General features: G+C 36.1%; 1 protein-coding gene across 11 annotated transcripts in view; it reads right to left on the bottom strand.

The window, feature by feature from the left end:
- LOC107756462 (rap guanine nucleotide exchange factor 2-like) overlaps positions 1-25,376 on the bottom strand; it is a 119,514-nt gene that overhangs the window by 49,027 nt on the left and 45,111 nt on the right. For 7 of the 11 annotated variants that reach the window (XM_016573580.1, XM_016573567.1, XM_016573574.1 and 4 more), the window contains exons 4-7: positions 20,987-21,070; positions 12,662-12,737; positions 7,703-7,870; positions 2,855-2,872 (exon numbers count right to left, since the gene is read on the bottom strand). In XM_016573580.1, coding sequence (XP_016429066.1) covers positions 2,855-2,872; positions 7,703-7,870; positions 12,662-12,737; positions 20,987-21,070 — 346 coding nt within the window. Of the gene's footprint in view, positions 1-1,740; positions 1,759-2,854; positions 2,873-7,702; positions 7,871-12,661; positions 12,738-16,462; positions 16,721-20,986; positions 21,071-25,376 lie in introns of those variants that run through there. The other 4 variants (XM_016573572.1, XM_016573571.1, XM_016573570.1 and 1 more) reach the window with 3 other exon arrangements.

The following is a 25,376-nucleotide window of genomic DNA, read 5'->3' as shown; positions in this document are numbered from 1 at the left end:
TACTACAGCGAGAATCAAAGTTATGCCTTCTTTCTTTGCGTATACATTTGGGTGGTGTTATGCAAATCATCCCACACAGTGACGTAGACATGTGGGGGCATGTTAAAACGAGGCGTTTTAGGAGGGCGTGGACGAGTCTTAACTTTTATAAAGAATATCTCTTTGGGTTTGAGACTTTAGTCTTCGCAACTTTAGGGATCTTATCTATTCACGAACAGCTTGTAACACTCCAAAGAGAAAGGAAAACTTGAAATCGCATCATATGACCCCTTTAACATTTAATTGTGCATAGCAAAGTAAATAAGAGAAAATGCTTTGAGTCAAATGGTTCAAATAAATCTTTGGTTACTGATGACATAAGTCATGCTATTAAATGAACTTTTTGGTATTTCTGTGAAAATACGACATCATATGGCTAATTAAGTAAAATGGTAAAATAGAAATACGGAAAATTAATACATTAGTTAGTTCGAACAGTATGGATGGTACATTGCACTTCTGTTGTTGCTTATGCTTTTACAAAACAGTTCCCTATGTCCATGTTATTATCCGATATCATGCTTTGTCATGTTATTATTTAGCAAATTATTGGGTCTATTAGTAATAAATATATTAATATAAAATTGTATATTTATTTTTCTATATTATTTTATTAATTATGTATTTCATACAAAATATTTCCCATAAATATCAAACTGAATTACTGTTCTGGATCGGCACTTGATGTCCAATGTATAATCTGGGTTCTGAAGCAAAACTAGTTGAGAACCAGCAAATATAATCGATTGTTAGTGGAACAATTACCCTTAACCAGTACATAACTCATCCTGCACCATTTATGCTACATGAATGACACTCAAATTATGCAGCTTGTTGGTAAAAGTATGTCATTACATGGTTAAATGATCAAAATTATGATTTTTGCCAGCCAGGAAAACAAAACAAAACACAATTTATATTTTATTTTTATATTTGTGAAGAATGTTTAAGAAGAAGAAGAAACCATTAGAATGTTTGATTTTAAGGATTTTTTTCATAATAAACATCAAATTTAGTTACTGTTCTGTTCGCCAGTTGATGTCCAATATATAATGTTGGTTCTGAAACAAAACAAAACAAAAAACAACAAAGCAAAGCAAAACAAAGCAAAGCAAAGCAAAGCAAAGCAAAACAAAACAAAACAAAACAAAACAAAACAAAACAAAACAAAAAACAAACCATCACTTTGAAGGAGGGACCCAAGCCATATTTAGGGACTGGAACATGATAGAGACTCGTTTGGCTTGGTCCAGTAAGAACCACCTAGCAGCCACCCTGAACACCCTAACAACTGCATAGCAACACACTAAAAACCATTAATAGCATAGCATAGCAATGCCTCGGGAACCCTAGCAGCAAATTCTCCAATTCTCCACCAGCAAGAGCCACTCACATATTCTTTTAAAAATGTAAAAAAATCTAGTTTGTTTGAATAGTTATAAGGCAATAATCTCAGCGTGCAACCTGAAGGCTTGCAATATAGCATCACCCACTTTAAATCACTGTTAGACTAAACATTAATTTGGCAACATAAATACACACACAAGACACATCCACACAAATAAGCCATATTGCTATGGTCACAGGGTTATAAACTCTTATCGCACACACATATAAAACCTACACACATATACAGTATATAATCACAGCTAAACAGGAAGTGACACACAGAGGAACAGAAACAGTGAATAAGTACGATACCTGAGCCTTAACGCATTCCTGCGGAGGAGCCAGTATGAGGAGAGAAGCAGAGAAGAGCAGAGTTATTATCAGCCTGGGTTATTGAAGAGCAGAGCAGGCTCAGAGAAACCCTGTTAAGCACTTTGCAAGTCATACTACGGGAAGAAGAGAGGGACACATCCTTTATAAAAGCTCAGATGCTATCAAAAAACAACAGAGGGTAGTGCACACACATACAGTACACACACAGCTGAGAAACATGAGGCGGATGCTGAAATAAAAAGCCACAAAGCTAACATATAAGGGAACAGACGTTCCTCTCGTTGATAGCAGAGGAGCGGATCCAGCGAGAGCTTGATGGGGCGACGCGGAATGAAAAAGTTTTTTAGGAGTCGCGGCAGTAGAGGCGGCGCAACTATAACGACATGTGAATAATCCCGCCCACTCTAAAGCGATACTAAACTGCAGTGGAAACGCAAACCGAGCCGTGCCGTACCGTACTGAGTCGTACCGAGCCGAGTCGTACCACGCAGTGGAAAAGCGCCATAAGTGAGAACCATGGACATAAGCAGTTGGTTGTGGAACAATTACCCTTAACCAGTTCATAACTCATCCTGCACCAAAGAAAAATTCCAAATATATTTCCACAAAACCAAACCTTGAACTTGAGGGAGGGACCCAAGCCACATCTAGAGACTAGAGCATCATAGAGACTGATTTGACATGGTCCAGTTAGCAACCACCTAGCAACAACCCTGAACACCCTAGCATAGCAACACACTAAAAACCATTAATAGCATAGCATAGCAACACCTCAGTAACCCTATCAGCAAATTCTCCACCAACAAGAGGCACTCACACATTCTTTAAAAAAATATATAAAATCTAGTTTGTCTGACTAGTTATGAGGCAATAATCTCAGTGTGTAACCTGAAGGCTTGCAGTATAGCATCAACCACTTTAAAGCGCTGTTGGACCAAACATTCATTTGGCAACATAAATACACACATCCACACACAGGGTCATAAACTCTTATCGCACACACATATATAACCTACACACATACAGTATATAATCACAGCTGAGCAGGAAATGACACACGCAAAGGAACAGAAACAGTGAATAAGTACGATACCTGAGCCTTAACGCATTCCTGCGGAGGAGCCAGTATGAGGAGAGAAGCAGAGAAGAGCAGAGTTATTATCAGCCTGGGTTACTGAAGAGCAGAGCAGGCTCAGAGAAACCCTGTTAAGCACTTTGCAAGTCATACTACGGGAAGAAGAGAGGGACACATCCTTTATAAAAGCTCAGACGCTATCAAAAAACAACAGAGGGTAATGCACACACACACACACACACACACACACACACACACACACACATACACGCACACAGCCGAGAAACATGAGGCGGATGCTGAAATAAAAAGCCACAAAGCTAAAATAAAAAGGGAACTCGGGCACTTCAGGTGAACGGAAAAGCGGCTAATTGTGCAACCAAATTCAAAGGATTGGAGGTCATTTAGTTATTGAACAACTGAAATGCAATAATCAGCAACCTAGGAGACGCAAAAAACTGGTATTCATTGACTGAATGAGGGTCTCATGATCATTAAAGCCCCACAGTACCAGAGAGGAAGGGAAAAAAGACAGATTTATAGAGACAAAATGGTACCCAGTGTAATCCAACAACAAGGCAGTCACTGTTCACTGGTCTTAAAGTCACTATTGACAGACAAATTTCATTTAAAGATTCCATGAAATAGCTTGACGAGAGCAGTTTTCTTTCCTATTGAAAGAGGAAATTTGGGCACAGCATACTGAATGGCTTTATCCTTTAATAAAAAAGTAAATAAGCTTTAGTTTACATCGATTTTGAACCATCATTTAGTACTTGCTACACTAGATGGAGACAGAAAAAGACTAAATTCTAAATGATTACTATACAGATTATCTAAAAGCTATGAACTAAAATTACAATGTTGACTTCATGGGGTGTTTACAGCACAATTGTAAGTGTGATATGAGTGTAAATTCAACAAACTGAATGAAAAACATTCTAAACGTTAGGAATTTTCTGTTTTGGTGTGCATGGGACAGACTGTGTGTGTAATATCCAAAAATGTTATTTAAATCAGTGCAGAAGGAGTGTGGTGCGTCCACTAACACCACTGAGATGAATTAACTCTACCTCATCTGTCTCCGAGCTGTTTTGAATCATTGTGCATCTACAAGATGCCTCCAAATACAGTATGACAAATCTGAATCACGTCTAGGGCAGAAATGCTTAGAGACTTGGAGTTGAGTTCAATTGTGTGAGGCAGGCAGCGCAGAGTACAATTATTTCACTCTGGTGCCAGAAATTGAATCAAATTAATGCCAGTCAGCAAGTCTCTATAAGGTTATGTGAGATACTCAAGGCTGATACATGATGTAATGTTTGTGAAGTGAATTTTCACCTTCGGCTATGTCTGAGTATGGAAATCCCACTGTGGAAGCACTCTCAAAAACTCACGGATTAGCTGGAATGCCCGTCAGCTTAACATCCAATGCACTGCGGTCCCCCTTGAAGACGCTACTGTGAACTTTCTTAGCCTGCTACCACTGATCTGAGAACAAAAACACGGTCCAAATCGCTTCCCACAGACCATAACAACAAAAAGGGAGCTGTTTGGGAAAACTGTGCAGCTGAGAAGATACAATGGTGGGAATAATTTTGGCGTCCCCTTCTAATGTATCTCGAGGGAAAAACAATTTAGCTCAATGATGCTTGACGTATTTCGTTGTACTAAACAAAACAAGAATTTCCAAACAAGCTGAGGGAACACTGGCTTCTCTCCCGGGGGAATGGGAGGAATGCCGGGAATGAACTGCAGCAGATTTGGGGGAGAAAAATCAGGAATGTGTCTACGTGAGGGTCCAGATTTGAACCTCCACGAAGCATCTGTGTCAGAAATTCACAAGATTTACGCTCAAAACATTATGAAGGCAGAGTCTTGCTGTCAAAACTGCTGGAGATTTAGTAGAATAAAATACAACCTTTTTTTTTTCTCTCAAGGTACAAGGTGCAGAGGGAAAGACACATCAAAACTGACCTGAAAAAAATGATGTTTGTCTTTGTAATCTGCTTGTCTTTGTAATAAATAAATAAAATAAAATAAATAATGAATATAAAAATATAATATAAAATAAAACTCATGTGTTAGTAATATGTCATCAAAATAAAATAAAATAAAATTAAATTAAAAATAAAAGAGATTTTTGCCAATACTTAATTTAATACTGGTTAATGTAATAACAGCAAATAATAATAAATATAAAAAATAAAATAAAATATCAAATAAAATGTATGCATTAGTAATATGTCATCATCAAAACAAAATAAAATAATAAAATAATGCCAATACTTAATTTAATGCAGGTTAATGTAATAACATAACAGTAATTAATGACAAATTTGAAAAGATAAGTGTTAGCATTGGGATATATTAAGAGGATAAACTTGACCTTCAGCTTTAAAAAGTCTGAAAAATTGGTGCCAGCCAAGGGTGTAACCACATATCCAAGATTAAGTGAAACAAATGTAATCATTTTAACAGTTATCGAATGAAAAAAAAAAACATTATGGTTGATAACTAATGTAAATATTGGATATCTGAATATTTTATTTAATCTGAACAAATGTAAATATACAAATACAAATACATAAATGTTTTCTTTCTTTCCCTCTGCTCTGTCTCTTTACTCAGCTGGGGCTCGAGGTATATCACACATACAGATTTTAGCAGTGTAGTGGATTCTCACTTCAACCTGGCCAGAGCACAGTGGGGACTGAGTGCATAAAACACCAGCACATCTTCAGCCAACACAACATACTGACTGCAAACACATAGGCAGAACACCAGCTAACACCTACAGAGAGACCATATATCAGCCACCACAGCACAACAAGGAAAATGAGCAGCTTTAATGGAAACAAGGAAAGCACCTTGGACATACGGGCACAAACAAATTGCGTTGCTGCTAGGTAAAAATAACATTTAAGAGACTGAAAGAACAGTCCAAAAGTAAGGGATGAGGGTTATTTGATGCCAACTTTATTTTTTCGTCCATTAGTGTAAAAGAGGCAGTAATGAGCTGAAGAGAGCTTTCACTGCCTATTTTTACATTTTATAATGAGCCAGCACCCATTTTAAACTTAAACTTGCTTTTTAAAAATTCAGACTAGCTTTTTGCTTTTTATAAAATAATGTACTATGCTGGCTTTAGTTTTGAGCAGCATTTTTTTGCATGCTTTCCTACCATATAACCTGTAGTCGGCGGAAAAACAGTATTTGAAATAACTGCAAAATTATCTGCAGTGCTGCACACTTGCTAGCTTCCTAACTGTAAATACTTTTTTCTGTTCATTTTTACAAACTGATGAAGTCTTATGATGTTGCCACTAGGGTTGCAAAGGGGTGGAAAATTCCCAAAAATCCCTGAAAAAAAAAAAAAAAAAAACTGGAAAGTTTCCAAAATTTCTGGAATGTTTCCTACATTTAATGAAAATTGTCCACCTTTTTGCAACCCTAGTTGCCACTGGTGCTTAAGTTTTTAACCCAGAATATTCCTTTAAGGCAGAAGATAAAACAAATAAATGAACAACCCCATGAGGATAAATGACCAGATTCTTACAGTAACAGAAGAACAAATGCAAATATAGTAGCAGAGCAAAGTTCATAGGTAGGAGACAAAAATCTTGTTCCTTTCACATTGGTAATACAAGGAAAGAGAAGTGGTTAATCTTACCAAAAAGAGTGCCAACAGACTTCCAGTAGTCTTTCAGTAATCTAAAGCTTTACATAATGTTCCTGTAGCGTAAGTTTTGTGAGAGGAACATTTTGGTGCGCATCTGATGCACTGCACTGGTTATAGTGAAGAAATGTTAGCATATGTTATGTTTCGCTGCAGCAGTCAAATACGTTAAATATATTACTAGCCAACGTTATGCATAGACAGTGCTGGACGGTATGACAGTATATACCTTGCAACGTTAGAAATGCATCAAGTGGTACAGAATTTCCTGAATCATTTATACACCATAGATATATTAGCATCATTATTTGCACATAAAAGTGACAAAAAGAGATGAACTTGCACATATTAGCTATTTTACAGTTTTAAATGTGACTCTTGACAGAATTAAGACTCTTGACTAGTATGTTTAATAATATTGAGTTGTGTTATAAAATGTGAAGCTGTTTGTGCACAGATAACATTTGTTTAAAAAATATCTTATTTTTGGTCAGCATCCAAATAAAGATCTTTTTATACCAATGAAGCTTTAATATATGTATATAAAGTAATTAATTGGGTTATCCAAAAAAAAAACCTGCATGATTATTAGTATAGATATTGCAAATATCTATTGCAAAGCTGAATTATCAGTGTCACAAGATCCTTCAGAAATTATTCTAAAATGCTGATTTGGTGCTCAAGAAACATTTCTTATCATCAATGCTGAAAACAGTTTAAGATTTTTTGCAGAAAAATATGGTGATTGTTTAGGATTTTTTGATAAATAGACAGTTCAAAAGAACAGCATTTATTTGAAAATAAATAAATCTTTTGTAAAATTATAAATGTCTTTCCTGTCACTTTTGATCAAATTAATGCATCCTTGCTTGTTGAATTCATTGAATTATCCAAAAAATAAGCATAACTATATGATAATTAATACCATTCTTAACTGAAAATAACTATATTATGATACCATGATCTAAAATCACTGATATTATAATATCAGATTGTATCATACCATCCATCCCTATGCATAAATAACATTGCAAACAAAAAAACAAGCACTTGCAATGACACATTTGCCAGCATGTAAACAAACTGGAAAGCAAAGCCAGACAGGTGAGGACCAGGAACGCTGACAGTCATGCAGGGGGAGGGGCAAAAGAGAAACTGTACAGGTAGAGTTAAAGCATACAACTAACCGTATGGTATCCCCGTGCAACGGGCGGCTTGCCGGCGGGATAGGGGTCTACGGTGTCGATGATGGTCTGTCGCTCGCCCTTCTGGTTGATCTTGCGAAACCTTCGCCGGGACTGTCGGTGCGATGCCTGCCGCTGGAAATACTCCTCATTCTCATCCATATAGTCCACCTGCAAACGGAGGAGCGATTTGAGTGAGACTCCCTCTCTCTCTCTCTCTCTCCTCACCCCCCACCCCCTCCCACCCCTCTTACTGGCGCTGTGTAAAAATAGAAGTGGGTGTGTGAGCCTGCCTGTGTGTGTGTGTGTGAGTGTGTGTGTGTGTGTGTGGGCTGAGCCTCAAACACCTACGTCAAAGAGAGGCGCACAGCAGACAGAAAGGAAAGGTAGAAAACGGGAGATGTAGTTTCAGAGGAGCAGCTTGCAAGGGGCTTTCGGAGCTGAGTTGTGCATGCTATGCCAGTTTAACCTTGAAATTAAGAGTTCAAATAGCAGCAAACCAAACCGGATCAATATGTATTCTTTATCTTTGCTGGGTATTCTGTCACTGTGACACCTAAAAATGAAATCAAAACGTGTAAACGGTCCATGGCAGGTCTCTGAATGACTGTGAACGAGGGTGGCATCATCATACACATGATGGGTATAAGTTGCATATAAAAAGGGCTGGCCACTGTGACATTATGCCATAAAAAGTGACATGATTATCCCTCTGCCTTATTTTGCTGCAGCCTCACATTTCACACCCACTCTGCCTTTGGGATTACACATCAAATCTCTTGCTACCGTACCAACTGCTGCTATGGCAACTGCCGGCGAGCGCGAAGCAGTGGGAATATATTGGGCGGTGTGAGCGAGTGAGAGTACAGTATCTATATCCTGCCTCGGCCCGTAATTACAGGGCAGCATCGGCCAGTAATAACAGATGAGTTACCCAACAAGGGCACCATCAACTGTCGAGGACAGTGGCCATCGCCCAAACAGGAGATTACAATTATGCATTTGGCAGATGCTTTTAAACGACTTATAGGGAAAAAGTCCATTATGAAATCCATTTGAATTTTTTCCCAAATTCACTTTTTCTGGATTTCATTTTTTTTTTTTTCAATTAAAATTTTTCTAGACTCTGTTTTAATGGTTAAATAAAATGTTATTAATCAAAAATCTAATTAATTGAAATCATAAAATGTACACAACTTAACAGCAATTTAATTGAAAGTTTAACAAAAATTACATTTTTAAGGCCCTATGAACTATGTTTTTTTTCCTCCCACAAATGTAGTTTTATTTTTACCAAATTCTGTGTTTTCCATTAATTCTCTGGTTTCCATTTTAATGGTTTCATTAAATTTGAATCATCAAAAGCATCTCTAAATAATTTATTTAATTAAAAAAAGCTACAATTCTGCTAAATAATTTTTCTGGTAAATATTTCTTTAAAAATAATGTTTTAATAATAATTGTAATAGTAGTAGTACTACTATCATTACATTAAGTCATATATTTCTGTCACAGTTTCTTCAAGTTAAACCAAACTTTAAGTTTCTCTGTTTATATGATTTGATGATAGTTTTTCTCAAAATAAATGGTAAAATGCTCATGAAGTGACTCTCAGAACAGTTCAAGAGATTATGTTCATGAGTTAATGTACTCATATTGTAGAGGTTGAAAACATTGTGAGGATCATGTGCGCGTCAGTATGTGTGTAGTAAACGAAACCGTGTGCCTGCATCATTCATTCACACAGAGACACGCATAACATGCAGGATTTATACTTAAATAGTATTTTGCAGCTTAATATTCACAGAAACTAGTCCATATCGCATTTTGATTTAAGTGTACTGACCTACATTTGATTTATCCATCCAAAATTTGGCAAATTCCATGACATTCCACATAATACAGTAAATTGCATTTTTATGACTGGATTCCGCGATTCCGTCTGCATTTTCCGCATCTCAGAAATCATAGGGCCATAGACTTAGAGGGCTTTTTAACTAGGCCTATATGGTTTATCAGTCCATGCATTTCTTGGGATTGGAACCCATGACCCTGATTGTTGCTGGAGTCATGTTCTATGAGCTACATACAGTCATATGAAAAAGTTAGGACACCCTATTGTATTCCATGGTTTTCCTTATCAGGACAACATATAAAAATAACTGGTTCTTTCCAGGTCTTAAAATTTGGAAAATAAAACCTCAAATGAACAACAACACATAATATATCGCACCGTGTCATTGTTTATTTAACAAAAATAAAGCCAAAATGTGTGACAAAATTAGGACACCCTTACTGTTAACATAAGAATTAAGAGGGTAAGTAGCAGTCAGGCACTGCTAATCAAATGCCTTTGATTAACTGATCATCAGCAAATGTGAGCACCTCTATAAAAGCAGATGTTTTGTCAAGTTTGCTGGTCTAGAGCCTTCAGGTGAGTGTTAACACAATGCCAAGGAGGTAAGACATCAGCAATGATCTTATAGAAGCAATTGTTGCTGCCATCAATCTGGGAAGAGTAATACGGCCATTTCCAATCAATTTGAAGTCCATCATTCTACAGTGAGGTAGATTATTCACAGGTGGAAGACATTCAAAACAGACACCAATCCTCCCAGGAGTGGACATCCCAGCAAATTTACCCCAAGATCAGACCATGTAACGCTCAGAGAAATGGCAGACAACCCAAGAACTTCCATGGCAGACAACCCAAGAACTTCACCGCAGGCTCCACAGGCCTCAGTTAACATGTTAAATGATAAAATTCATGACAGTACAGTTAGAAAAAATATGGGACAAGTATGGCATGTTTGGAAGGCTTGACAGAAGAAAGCTTCTTCTATCTAAAAAAGCATGGAATGATCCCAAGCACACCAGCAAATCTACAACAGAATGGCTGAAAAGAATCAAGGTTCTGCAATAGCCCAGTCACAGTCCAGAGCTCATCCTGACTGAAATCAGTGGTGAGAGCTGTGTATAAACAAATGCCCACAAACCTCAATAAACTGGAGCAACGTTGTAAAGAAGAGTGGGCCAAAATTCTTCCAGAATGATGTGAGAGACTGATAAAGTCATACAGAAAATGATTACTTCAAGTTATTGCTGGATCTACAGGCAACTGAATCATAGGGTGTCGTAACGTTGTCACACATGGCTTTTCCATCTTGGCTTTATTTTTGTTAATCAAATAATGACACGGTGTGATATGTCATGTCATATTGTTCATCTGAGGCTTTATTTCCAAATTTTAAGACTTTCCAAGGACCAGATCGTCTTTTATTATCTCCAGATACAGAAAACCATGGAATTCAATAGGGTGGTCTAACTTTTTCACATGACTATATATACTGTACATACTACCATTCAAAAGTTTGGGGTCGGCAAGATTTTGTTTTTGAAAAAAGTACAGTATATGCTCATCCAAGGTGGCATTTATTTGCCCAAAAATAAAAAATAAAAACATTAATACTGTTGCTCATTTTTATTATTGTTTTATTTATGTATTTATTTATTTTTTATATATTTTAAAATGCAATTAATTCCTGTGATGGCAAAGCTAGATTTTCAATGTTTAAAAAATCATTCCAAAATTCTGATTTGGCACTCAAGAAACATTTCTTATTATTATGAATGATGAAAAGAGTTATGCTGCTTTTTTTTTTTTTGAGGAACTTTGATTTATATCTTTGATTAACAGAACAAATAATTTGACATAGAACTATTTTGCAACATTTTAAATGTCTTTACTGTCACTTTCGATCATATAAATGTGTTCTTGCTGAATAAAAGTATTATTTTTTTTAATACCTTACTGACCACCAACATTTGAACAGTAGTGTACTCAACATGCTGAAACATATATAGGAGCCCATTGAGTCACGTGTAGGCATATTTCCATGCCACCCGAGAGCTTAACCAAATCCGAGGCTGCAAATGTAGATAGGGAGGGTCTTTCTTTACTCATGAACATACATCATGAACTGAATATGGAATATATTAGGACGCACAGAAGTGCTTGGGTTCCTAAATATAATCGTTTTAGGTTTTTTGGCAAGGCGAGAGCACTGAATTTAGGCCATGTTGAACATTAACCGCAGTGGGCTGAGTAATTTAAGAGGAACAAATCCACAATGAAATTTGCTTGTGGTAAAATGTAAACAAGATGCCAAATTCAAACTGAGAAAGAGAGTACAGAAGTGGAGGAGTACAGAAACATGTATATGCCAATTATCATTATAGCAGTGGTTCCCAAATGTAACTTTAGTCTGGCTCACCTGATGCTAAACAAAACTAGAAAGCACACAATTAAACTGCTCTCCTAATATAAATATAAACAAATTCAATATAGCCGTTACTAAAACGTCTACAGTAAAAGCTTGTAGCTTGTGTTCAGACAGCCACTTTATTTTCCCCATCAGTCTAAAAAAAAAGATCCCACAAATATAGATTGCAATATTGATTAAATATTTAAATAATATTTATAGTTCACAATGGCAAAAAGACACTGAATTTAAGTACTTAGTATGTTAAAATATTCACAAAGCTGATTTCAGGTGCATTTAGGCATTTACAGTATATAAGACATGTCTTTGCGGTCAAATGCACAACATTTTAGAGTGTTTCTATCTCAAAGAAATAGACCATCAAAAAATAAGACCACCTACATAAACTAGTCAGCTTATGTGCAAAGTAACAGTCAGTTGTTTGACAGTCGACCATCGTTTCCTATCGAACCATCACATTTTCTTCGGAAAAGGGTTTTTAAGCATTGGGAAGAGCTGGAATTGTTATCTGCCCATGTAATGTCAAATCTGACCTTGTGTGTACCCCTGGGGGTAAAGCATAGCACACTGTGGGAACCACTGGGGAAGAGGAATGAAACTACAGCACAAAACAGCAATTACATAGTGTGATTAGTAAGAGTATGGAGTTAAGATGATTATCTGGTCCATGATTACTCACCACAATCATCTCGGATGGCTCCAGAACGATGCACTCGCATCCACGGCGTAAACTCCCAGCAGACCTTTTCCCAAAACTAGAGGAGAAGAACAGGAGAGAGAAAGGTTATAAACCACTCGACTAATTATGGAATCCTGAGATTCTGTGGGAATGAAAGCGTGCTCAGAAATCGAGCCGGAGGAGCACATATCCACACATTTGTGGCAGTGTTCCTGGTCTAGGCAGTAAGGCTCCACTTGGAAAGAAACTACGACCAGACTGGAAAAGTCCACCAATGACATCATGGCCTAATGAAAGAAGTACAGTGCAAAGTGATGGAGCGTTTGAGTAGCAACACAAAAAACTCTATTGAAAATAGAAATGGAAATGTGAGGTGGAGATCCACACAAGATGAAGGCAAATACTGACTCAAGGTGGACATGCCTTAACATTTTTAAATAGACACACATGTGTGCCCCTGGACCACAAAATCAGTCATAAGTAGCACAGGTTTATTTGGAGCAATAGCCAACAATACATTGTATTGGTTAAATGTATCGATTTTTCTTTTATGCCAAAAAATCATTAGGATATTAAGTAAAGATCATGTTCCATGAAGATATTTTGACAACTTTAAAGGTGATTTTCTCAATATTTGGATTTTTTTGCACCCTCAGATTCCAGATTTTCAAATAGTTGTATCTCAGCCAAATATGGTCCTATCCTAACAAATCATACATCAATGAGAAGCTTATTGATTCAGCTTTCAGATGATGTATACATCCCAATTAAAAAAAAAAAAACCATTATGACTGGTTTTGTGGTCCAGGGTCACAAATGTATGCAACTTGTATGCATACAAACTTCTGTGCAGTAAAGTAACAGTGGAGATTTAATAATAATGGATATTGATAATAATTGCATTGTTTAAATGCTTTAAAAGGTGCATTTAAAATGTATTAATTTACTATTTTTTTATTTTATTTAGTTAGGTTTTAAACACATTTTAAAACACAAAATATAAATGTCTACTTTTTGTTAAATATGTAAACAACTTTTAAATATGTCTTAATTTGTGCATTTAAAAAGTGATTTATCTATTTTTATTTGTGAATTACAAGGTGCATTAATTATTATTTATTAATCGATTGTTTTAAGTAATATTTGTGCATTTAAAAGTGATTTATTCATTTCTATTTTGTATTTGTGAATTACAAGGTGCATTTCAAAATTATTTATTAATTTAATTTCTCAAGGTAATTTTTTTATTTAAAAATTAAATTAAATTAAATAGACATTTAAAACCATACATCAATGGAAAGATTATTTATTCAGCTTTCAGATGATGTATACATCTCAATTAAAAAAAAAAAAACCATTATGACTGGTTTTGTGGTCCAGGGTCACGTATTTGGACTTCAATAAATCACTTGCAATGTGGAGTTAAAATGGGCATTTCAGAGAATGGCATTTCTGGGGACAGTTGTGGCCTAATGGATAGAGAGTCGGACTTGTAACCGTTTTAACTTTTTTACAGCATCCATTAAATTATATTTTTATATATTTCTCTATAAATAAATATTAAAAATCATTGTTCATTCATAATACATGACAATTAGAGTTAGAGAGTCGGACTTGTACCCCGAAGGTTGTGGGTTCGAGTCTCAGGTCCGGCAGGAATAGTCGGTGGGGGGGAGTGAATAACCATCACTCTCTTCCACCCTCAATACCACGACTGAGGTGAGACCCTTGAGCAAGGCACCACACCCCCAACTGCTCCGGGTGTGTGTTCACGGTGTGTGTGTGTGTGTTCACTGCTGTGTGTGTGCACTTGGATAGGTTAAATGCAGAGCACAAATTCCGAGTATGGGACACCATACTTGGCCACACATCACTTCACTTTCTTGGCCCCACTCCCTCTCCTTCACACAATGTCTTTACTGTCTTTACTACACTAAAAGCAAAAAGAAAATAAATAGGAAAAAGGCAAAACTAAGTAAAACAAAATAAAATAAAATAAAATAGTTGGTTAGATGTGCACATCAAACAGAAATGTAATTTGTTTAAGCATCTCAACTGAGTCTGGCATAAAAACACAGTGAGTTTGGGATGGGACTAGACAGGTGGGGTACTTGATATACTTTTTTTTCCAATTCAGTTTGGTGCTGTTTGCACACTTAACCTTTTCATCTGGTCTGTTGATTTACCATTAATGCTGCTTGTAAGACACTTTTTGCAGCTGAATGAGCTGCCAGGTGACAATATGGTCCAAAGTTGACACATGCTTACAGCGGTTTAGCTGGGTGAGAGGTCAGAAAAACCGCTACACATACTTCAAAAAACTGTGACTGACAAAGCAAGGATGATTTTACTAAAGAAAAACTCTACTACATAAAACATAATTTCTTGCAATGACAATTTGCATGCTGTTTTAAATGTTTACATTAGTAAAACAACACTTTCTGTTATATAGCTACTTGTACACTGTATGGGTTACGGTAGAAGCGCAGCTGGCAGATATAGTAACTATCTAATATGGTTAGACTAACAGGTGGGATCCCCTCTATATACATTGTTCCCAATTCTAAGACCACACACAATGAGCACTTTGTGTTGTAATGCTGTTTGACTTCCCTTACAGGCTTATATTCAAATACAAAACCTCAAGACTCAGTGTTTTCATTCATCGTTCACGATATAGTTGATGATACGGTGGGTATAGTTTGAAACCACACTGAAATTCAGGGATTTCAAGTCTAATTTAAACTGCAAAATGCAATAGGAACAAAAAAAATGGAATACATTTTCACCACACTTATAGATTATAGTTTTTTTTTGTTTTGTTTTTTTATATGTGCTTAGAAAAAACAACAGCCGCCTTGAGCACAACTAAATGAAAAGAGAAGGGGAGGGGGGCTCTCTGGCTTATAAAATCCCAAAGTCTAAAAAAAGAAATCATTATTCCCTGTAGAAGGCAGTAAAAAAAAAAAACTGTAAAAATTATATTAACACCAGGCATTCATATAAAGTATATTAACGTCAGACACCGCTCTACGTTCTTTGGGAATTGAACTCCCGGTGAGACATGATGCCCACCCAGTCGGCCCCTGCATTCCATATTACACAACATTCCGGGTGTCTGGAATGTGATTCTGTGACGAACGTGGCAGGCACTCACACACAGCAAAGAACATAGGGGTCTCCAAAGTAAATAAGCCTCTTTTTCATCTCTCCATATTAAGCAGAGCAAAGATTAAAGAGCTGTTATGCAAGTGCTGTCGGTGGGAAAGTCAGAGGGGAGAAGGAATACATTGGAAGGCTTAAGGACATGCTGAAGTACAGTAGAATGGTAATGCAATAACAGGATTCTACTGTAACGCTTCAGTGAGTGCTAAACAGCTCTGCTGCCTCTCAAATCTGCACTTGCAGACACATGGCAACATAAAGCAAAGTAAACAGCATTTCAGGAGCACCAAAGCAACCCCAAACTGTAACTAGATATAATGCAGGGATGGAGATGCTTGAGGCTTGATTAGCAAAGCATGACACTTGAGGTATGATTACTTTAACCAGCATTTTAGCATTAGTATCAATAAAATTTATTATAATAAAATTAATTTAAAAAATACAAAATCAAATAAAAAAATATATAAATATTTATATAAAATATATAAAAATGAAAAGTCCTTTAAGTAGTTTGTTGGCAAGTGTGTTCATAAAAAAAATATCTAAAGTCATTTCTTAAAGTGATCTAATTGTGCACTTAATATACAAAATAGTACACAATATGTATAAAAACAAATAAATAAAAAATACCTGTACCTGAAGATGAGAGAGTTGTTACAAAATATGTCCAATGAAATCCATAAACATTCCCGGCTTCTTGAAAATCATGCATTCAGTTCCATACTTCTACCTCAAATGTGTTTTTAATATCCTTTCTTAATATTCATACCCACACACTGCTACCACACTAAACACAAACACGATTTCCTGAATGCCACATGATAATCCAACTTCACGTACGCTGCACTCTGTTCTGACAGCTCCGTCTACCGCCTTCATCTTACGAGAGTATGCGTTGGGGAATGTGCGTTCTTGAGAGTCAGTAGTGATCGACTGAAGCCAACATTCCTGCCTGCCTCTTACTGCCTGTGGAGCCAAGAGGGAGGGGTTGACCTCTACCCACAAACAACATGACCTCCCAACTTAACTCAAGACCTGTAGTGATCAGAGCGAGAAACACCCAGAAAAACTCTAAAGGGAAACCTGGGGAATAGTAAAGTAAAAATAAAAAGGATACCTTTGATTCAAAAAGCACTATTCATAATCCAAAAAATTTAAAACAATCATAATTAATTATAATTAATAAACAATTACAAAAAGTTAACTATAAATAAAAGTTAGCTGGAGACTGAAATGCAAAGTTAACAAATTGTGGCTAAACAACAAATGAGGCATGTTGATACATGTAGGGGAGTAACTTGTATCAGATATCAACATATCAGATGTTGCAGATTATATTCACATGAAGTAAATTCATATCACTTCAGGGAGGAACAGTAAGGCTTTCAAAGCACTTCCATGGGAAAACAACCTGGGAGTTTGCATGTGGTTAAGTGGAAAAAGATAATAATAAAAAAAAACACATCTTACTGAAACTGAAAGAATTTAAAAGCTTGCATTTTAGCAAAACTTTTTATCTGTAGATGAATAAAAAAACGTGTAAAATGTGAGCATGTTACTAAATTCAACTCGATTTAAAAGTATCTGGTTTGTTTTGTTAAACTATAGTGCAAAGAAAACAATTTGAAGGACATGTAGTGTGAACACTTTGGTACAAATCATTAAAAAAATCATTTAGTACATAAAAATCTAGTAGCGAAAAATCATTTAGTGCCATGCACCATATCAAAGTATCATCTCAGCTAACAAAAATATGTTCTAAGAACATTTTCCTAACATTCTTATTAAGGTATAAAAATGTTATTTATGAATGTTCTCTGAACATTTACAATGTTACATTTGTAAAAGTTTCAAAAACATTTCTGGAACATAAATGGAACGTTCAATTTTTATAATTTTGCAAACATTACAGGATCACTTTTGAATGTCCTTCTGAAAAGAGTTTAAAAACATTCAACATTTAAAAAAAAAAAAAAAAAAGTTAGACAAATGTGCTAAAGTTTTGATAACCTTCTATTAACATTACTGGAAGAATGTTCATAACTTTGAGATAATCTTGCCAGAACATTAGCCAAAGTTCTGAGAATGTTCCCTGTTAGAACAGATAGTATGCCATATTTGTACCATGGTAAAGCATGAGTAAAAATCTCTAGGAAGTCTTGCAGTCAGGAATAGTTAAGAAAACAATGGATTTACTGGAGGATCAGATTTAACAGAGTTTATAACAATAGAATCTATTGTTGGTAGTTAAGCCTGTAAAACCATTTTAAAGGGCTTGGAATTGTTGCATAAGTACTGGCATGAGCACCAGGTGGTACTGCCACCTCAAACTCAACTCTGACTTCTGCCAGCACTTTGTACACCATTATGCTTTTAATGATTGAAATCGCTGTGCAATTAAACACTTGCATGCTGCATTTGTAATGAGTGAGAGTTTCAGGTGCGATTAAACAGAAGTGTTACACAAAATCTGCATTAAAATGAGAGTGTTTTTGTTTAGAAAGAAACTGGAAGAAAAGAACACACGTCATGTGCTGAAAGAAGCCGATAAGATGCTACTGCAGATCTGGTCTGTCTCAGACAAGAATCAGCACACAGGGTAGCTGTGATGCCTCTTGGGGGGAAAAAATGGCCATTTGCGAGCGCTATCAAGACATTGTTTATGAAGTGCACCGTTGTCCTGTTGGTTTTCATTCACTGGACGCCTGAGTCACAGTCTATTACAGGAGCAACACATCACAGCTCTCTCCATGAAGCCAAACGAGAAAGCGAGGGAGGGAGAGACCTGCTTTTTTCATTGCCATGGTGATAAAACGACATATTCCCAACTGCAAGCCAATTCTAGTGCATCTCTGTCAAGTGTTTTTGTATTACGCCCAGTCAATATGTTGCTGTCTGTATGTACACTTAATTTCTCTCACACCAAGTTCTATGCTACTACAGGTAGATTGTAGTGTGCCAAGCAAAATATTGATCCTCGATAAAGACGGTAGTCTTCATTTGCATATGCGGCCTTGCTAAAGTAGTCAAATTATGATACTTTCAAGCAGGGATGCACCGATAGGATTTTTTTTTGGCTGATACCGATACCGATTTTAACAAACAACTATTGGCCGATTCTCATACCGATACCGAAATTGCTCAATTGCATAAAGCAGGGCTTAAAAACAAGAGAGAGAGAAAAAAAGAATGGTTCACTCCAAGCAGAATCGGTATTTGAACACAAAAAATTTTTCCTTTCGTGTTGTTAATCTGTTAATGATATATTCCTTTTTGTGTGGCCTATATAGTTTTATACTGTTTTCTCCGTTCACAGAAACATTACAGGTGCGAAACGTGACCTTGTGTGAATCCGTGTTCTACACTGGTTTCAAACAAAAAGCTGCATATTACCTGCAATTCATTTTCACTTAAATGTAGGCCTAATGCTTGGCAGTTCGTGACATATCCTCAGATAAACTCTAATGCTGGTGCATTGCCATTGCGACTTACCTGTGATGAATTTACAGCTGAGAGCAGGCATTTCACTCGTTGGATGCGTCAGCGTCACGTTTGCATAGGCCGTACTATGCCGTCTGACAAACTATATTTTGTACAGATTTTATTTTGTTTTGGCAAGTATTTAATTATTTTGCCCAGAGAAAAATGTTGGATTATGCAACAGATATGCAACTCGTTGTCTCCATGCAGTTAATTAATAAACCATCGGTATCAGCCCTTTTCATGCTATTTCCGAAATGCCGATGGCTTTAAAATAATAATAAAAACAGCCGATAAATATCGGTGGCTGATACATCAGTGCATCCCTACTTTCAAGTTATGATGCTTGCATTAGGTAACTGATTACATGCCAGGGTCAGAAATTAAAGGGATAGATCACTCAAAAAATGAAACATCGGTCATCATTTACTCACCATCATTTTGTTTTAAACCTTCATGACTTCCCATGAGCTGAACTGTTTCATAATTGATTAATTTTTCAAAATTGATACTGTTATTGAGCTGAACTGAATTAACATTCAATTGTTTCGAGTTGAATTACAACACAACTGTCTTTTTAGAGCTGCTTTACAGCAGAATTTGGATTTGTCTCATATTTGATGAAGTTGGCCTCATTGATTCTGTTATTTTTCAGTTCACTTCTGTAAAGCTGATTAGAAACAATCTGTATTGTGTATTGTACTAAATAAATAAAGGTGACTTAACTTTCCTTACTTCAACACAAAGGAGACTCAAATGCACTATAAACATATCATAAAAGTAGTCCATGCAGTTTGTGTCATATATTTAAATCTTCTGAAGCAGGAAAAAAATATTTACATGATATGCTTATGGTGCTTTTTGAAACTTGAAGACAATACCCATCCAATGCCTCAAAACATAAAAATTTCATTTAAAATTAAACTAGAGACATTAAACTAGACACACACACACACAAAATGTCAAAATGAATTACAAATTATTTTTCTTATAACTTCTGATATATTTTGTACAAATTAATTATATTATTTGTAACTTCTTATATATTTTGTACAAAGTAATTATTATTATTTGTAACCTCTGATATAATTCTCAATTCGACAACTCTCTAATCGAATTATACTGAAATTTTATTCAGATATTTTATTTTGATGAATTGATTATATTTAAAGTATTTGAGACATTATGACATAGCATTTCTGCAAAATAAAAAATGTTGCTCTCATTCGGCACTCATAAAAGTAAAAAAAAAAAATGCATCTGAAAGTCCAAACATATTGCAAAAATTGCCGCTTAACTAAAAAAAAAAAAAATAATTAAAAACAGTGGCTCTTTGAAGGTACTTTTATTAAATGCTAATTTAACTAAACTGGTCCCAGTCACATTTTTTGAGTTGCTTATCTACACTTGGACCATTAAGATGAGGACATGCACGGAGATGGATATTTACTCTTCTTAAGGTTCAATGTTACATATTTTTTTCTATTAAGGGGCTTTACATTTCCAAATCAGTTCCAAATCATGTTCATGTTCCAAATCATTCGTGAGAACTTTTAGAGAAAGAAGGAAGGTACAAGCTTAACACACATAACAGGTTAATGGAAGGGGTATTTAGGGTGTGCTTTCTAATTTCTTAGTGTGAATGTTTGATATTTGATGGCATTCGGGTAAGGGACATACCTGGAGCGTGGCAGGAACATGGACTCTTTGATGAAGACCGATCCAGAAAGCAGAATGTACCAACACGTGCCAATGTCATCCGGACTGTGTGAGACAGAAAGAGAAAAATGTCACACAGATTCCAACAGGAAACAAAACATGCTTATTTCTAACATGCGGCCTGGTTTGCTGTATGGTTAGAGCAAAAGTAGCTGACACAGATGCACATAACCTCAATGCTTAATGTAAACACTCTGTCATCATTTTTGTTCTGTGATACACTCCTTTGCACAGACAAAAGACGACATAAGGAAATTCCCAGAGGAAAACAGTGGACAGAGTGATCAAACAGCCAAGTGCGAAACTCACACCATCTCTCTTTCTCTTGTAAGTGATGCCAGCTGAAATGTGACTGCTTGATTTATGTGTGTGTGTAGGAAATAACACACTGACACACAATCCCCTCCTTTTTTTCAGGTCACAGAGCAGTCAGGAATGTTAGACATCTTCCGAGGCATGCTGGGTCGACGTCCTTCTAACTCCCGGCGAGCCCTGCTCCATGTCTGCCTCTCCAGTAAGTGTTAAAAGTGGAAATGTGAAAAGAGGAGCAATCCAATGAGCAGCGGACATCTTGATCACTGAGTCAGAACAGCCGATACACACTCCAGTGAGATAACAGGCCCAAAGCAGTGCTGGGGTTTATGAGCTGATAGACACTCCTAACATGAAGCAAATAACCCAGCTATCACACTACACTGCACACATTTTAATAGTACTTGTTTTTCATTCGATTTAATATGTTTTGTCTGCACTGAGATTTCTTGTATATCTTCATTTTATCACACGATTCACTGGAATACTCCATTCTGATTGGTCAATCATATTAGAGTGCAACAGTGGGGTTGTTACGCTATTTCTTTTTTTCTTTTTCAACTGAGGTGCATAAGCTCAGATCAATCAGTTCAACAAAAAAAAATGAACATAATATTTGGTAACAATATAGCAAGACATGTATAAGCATTTTTTGCTGGCCATAAAAATTCAGAAGGTACAAAAAGTATCAGAAAATGTTTGGGAATTTGTTATACCCTATGTGAGTCAGTAATTCAGTTTTAGTCCAGAGTGATAACATTAACTCCCATTTTCAGGAAAAGAAAATCCTCCCTGGGTCATTAGTGTTTAAAAGTTGAAAAAAAAAAGAAAAATCTCCACCAATCAGAAGTTCCAATGAAGCACAAAAAATGACATAATGGACTCAATCACCCTACGTTTTGTTTTCATACTATATATACAGGTTTTTCACATACATATTTTGCAATAAACACAAAAAGGTTGTTTTGATACATACAATCACCAACTTTAAATGAATAGATTTTTTCACAATGCTTCAATGGGATTGTAGTTCTCGATTTTTTTTTTTTAAATGTTCAGATTTCCGATTTTCGAATAATTTTTTCTTTAAATCAAATTTTGTAATGTCATGCATCACCTCATAGCTGGTTGGTTTGGTTCATGACTTATAATTTTTTTAAATTCCTATGGGAAAAATACTTCCGGAACCAAGGCCACTCTGTTTCCTAATCTTCTCCGTCATCCATGGCAAATCTGTATATCGGAATGCTCATTCAGTAATTGAAACCGGTGTCTCTCGTATCACACCGCAGAGTTGCGCTTATGTTTCATACAAACGCAACTACTGGAATCTTGTGTGTCTATTATTGATTGCACTAAAAATATGGTCCAAGAACTTCAGTGTTAATATTTCTGTAGTACACAGTTTCAGTATTCGTCTTGTTGCTCCGATGTTCATTTCGTACATTGTAATGGGTAATTTCTTTTCTTAGCAAAATATATACAATAATATACAGATACTACTATAATATGAACTCAATTCAAAGTTTCACATTCACATATTTATTTGTTGAGTAGCCACATATGTTATCCCTTATTTAATTAATTAACATTATTTAAAAGTTCAAATTTGTTGACAGATTGATTTCCACATCATTTAAGTACAAAAATACTTCTCCAAACTTCTGGATGTTTGCCCTTAAACGAAAATCCTACACACACACACACACGCTACATCGTCTCTATAGGACTAATGAGGCAGCTCTTGACTGCTCTCAAATGCAGCATGAGCGCTGCTTGCTTTTTTCGTTCTCTTTCTGCATCGCTCCCTTCATCATTGCCGCTTCTGTTCCCTCTTTTAATCATTTTTCCCGAGCGTGCGCAGACAAAAACAAAACACTCAATTATTAATCAGCAGAATGCAGAGAGAGAAGGAGAGAGCTGGAATGATGGAGGGTGAGAGACGGAGAGCGTGAGGATGTTCTGCAGCGCTGACTGAACTGGGTCACTGAAACACTCTTCCAACGCTCATCAAATGCTCATCAAGCACACAGCAACAGCCTCCAACCCTTCAGGAACGACTGGGGAGCACAAACGAGAGCAGGAAGTCAGGCAAGGTTTGTAGGAATATGGACTTCATGCATTCATCCTTGGGGTTATTTATCTGCTAATCTTCGGTCAACCGAAAAAGGAAATTCTTGGTTTAAGGTTAAAATTATCAGACAAATATGAGGAAATATTAATGTTTGCCTTATATTAAAGTGTTCATCCCTTTACAAATGCATACCATGGTAAACACTAGGGGTGTGACGAGATCTCGTGGTACGAGTAAAGTTGCTTTGCAACGATTTGTATCGTGAAAAGCGCTATACAAATAAACTTGAATTGAATTGAATTGAATGTGTCTCGCGAGATTTGACTGGTCTCGTGAGAACGTGACGATATCCTCACGCAGACCTTTCAGATATATTTGCATTACACTGGCTCGTTCACAAGTGGTGGCAGTGTTGCCAGACGTACGATAATTATCATATTTGTACGATAATTTAAACCTCTGTACGATGTACGATCAATAATGAAACAAATCCCATAATGAACGATAATTTCAGAATTTTGTGAAACTTCAAATGGTGGTCGTTGTAATCATAGGGCTTCTTCTATACTAATTTATCTAGTTGTGGATCCTACGTCCACCGTGCCCTGCTTTTAAACGAGCACTTATGGCGTTATTTTAATGACAAATGTCGAGAGCGCATTATTGTGGCGCGAAAGCACATTAATATAATGCGCGAGCGCGAATCTCCCCGCTCACACACGGATTTCCTTTGCTCTCACACAAAACCTGACGCGCGCGCTCAGATACACGCTGCTCTCGCCCAGAGAGTGTGCGCGCACTTAACGTGTCTCTCCTCTCACTCAAACTGTCCTGTGCACTCGCAAATCTCTCTGGGCTCGTGCGCTAGATATTAATTCTTTTCACACCTGAATTAAACGTTGTCAGAAGTTATCATTGTGCACTTTTAAAAAATATCTCAAAGCAGATTTGTTCTCTAAAGGCCTTTCCTTGCTTTTTTTATTGTTGTATTTTTGTTTTAACAAACTGGTTATTGCACTTTGTTTTACTACTTTATCTCTTTTATGTTTGTATTTGTATTTTCTTTTCTGTGAATGCACATATGCATCTCTCTGTAAAATACTTTGTAAACACTTTTAAAAGGCTCTATATAAATAAAGCTTTAAACAATCAGACCTCATGTTTATTGTCTTTTCTGTGAATGCACATATGCATCTCTCTGTAAAATACTTTGTAAACACTTTTAAAAGGCTCTATATAAATAAAGCTTTAAACAATCAGACCTCCACAACTGACTGATGAAAATACTATGTGAAATCGAATTGGCTGAGAGGGAACTGAACCTGGAATTCTTTTGACAATTAAAGATGGATCTTTAATGTATTTCCAGTTTAATAATATTTAGCAATGCTAATGAAATGTGGCCTATATTAGAAATGGCTAGGAATTGGGTGCTTGGATGATTTGTACATATAAATAGCCTCTGTCCAACTGGTTGGTCTCTGAGCAATTTATCTAAAAACAACATATTATAGCCTATGGCTCTAAAGACTTCATATAAAAGATCAATGTTATGTCATAATATGTCAGATACCTCAACTGAATTTAAAATAATTGCAATAAATTCTCAGTTGGTATGATGGCAATTGTAACAATTCCTATCAAATCAGCATCAAATGCAAAAATAGACGTAAATGATGCAAGATATAGCACAATAAATGTTTTGATAGAATCACTGTTTCATTTATTGGGAGTTTTTTTTTTAATCCAGTGTTTGTTTTCAGTTCTGATTTTAGCTAGATTTCTTTTTCATGAAAACCCTATAGCTACACATTCAATGGCACTCTCAAACAGTGAATATACAGTTATATGACAGTTACATGTAATTACATTGTCTGCAAATGCATTAAACCCATAGAATATAATGTAGTAATGTTATGACAAATATGGGTTTAATGCATTTGCAGATAATGTAATTACATTATC

Source organism: Sinocyclocheilus rhinocerous, unplaced genomic scaffold (genome assembly GCF_001515625.1).
Source record: "Sinocyclocheilus rhinocerous isolate Xijiao unplaced genomic scaffold, SAMN03320098_v1.1 scaffold111, whole genome shotgun sequence".
Classification (NCBI taxonomy): domain Eukaryota; kingdom Metazoa; phylum Chordata; class Actinopteri; order Cypriniformes; family Cyprinidae; genus Sinocyclocheilus; species Sinocyclocheilus rhinocerous.
Note: the sequence above shows the minus strand (reverse complement) of the source record. Positions and strands in the feature narration are given on the sequence as shown.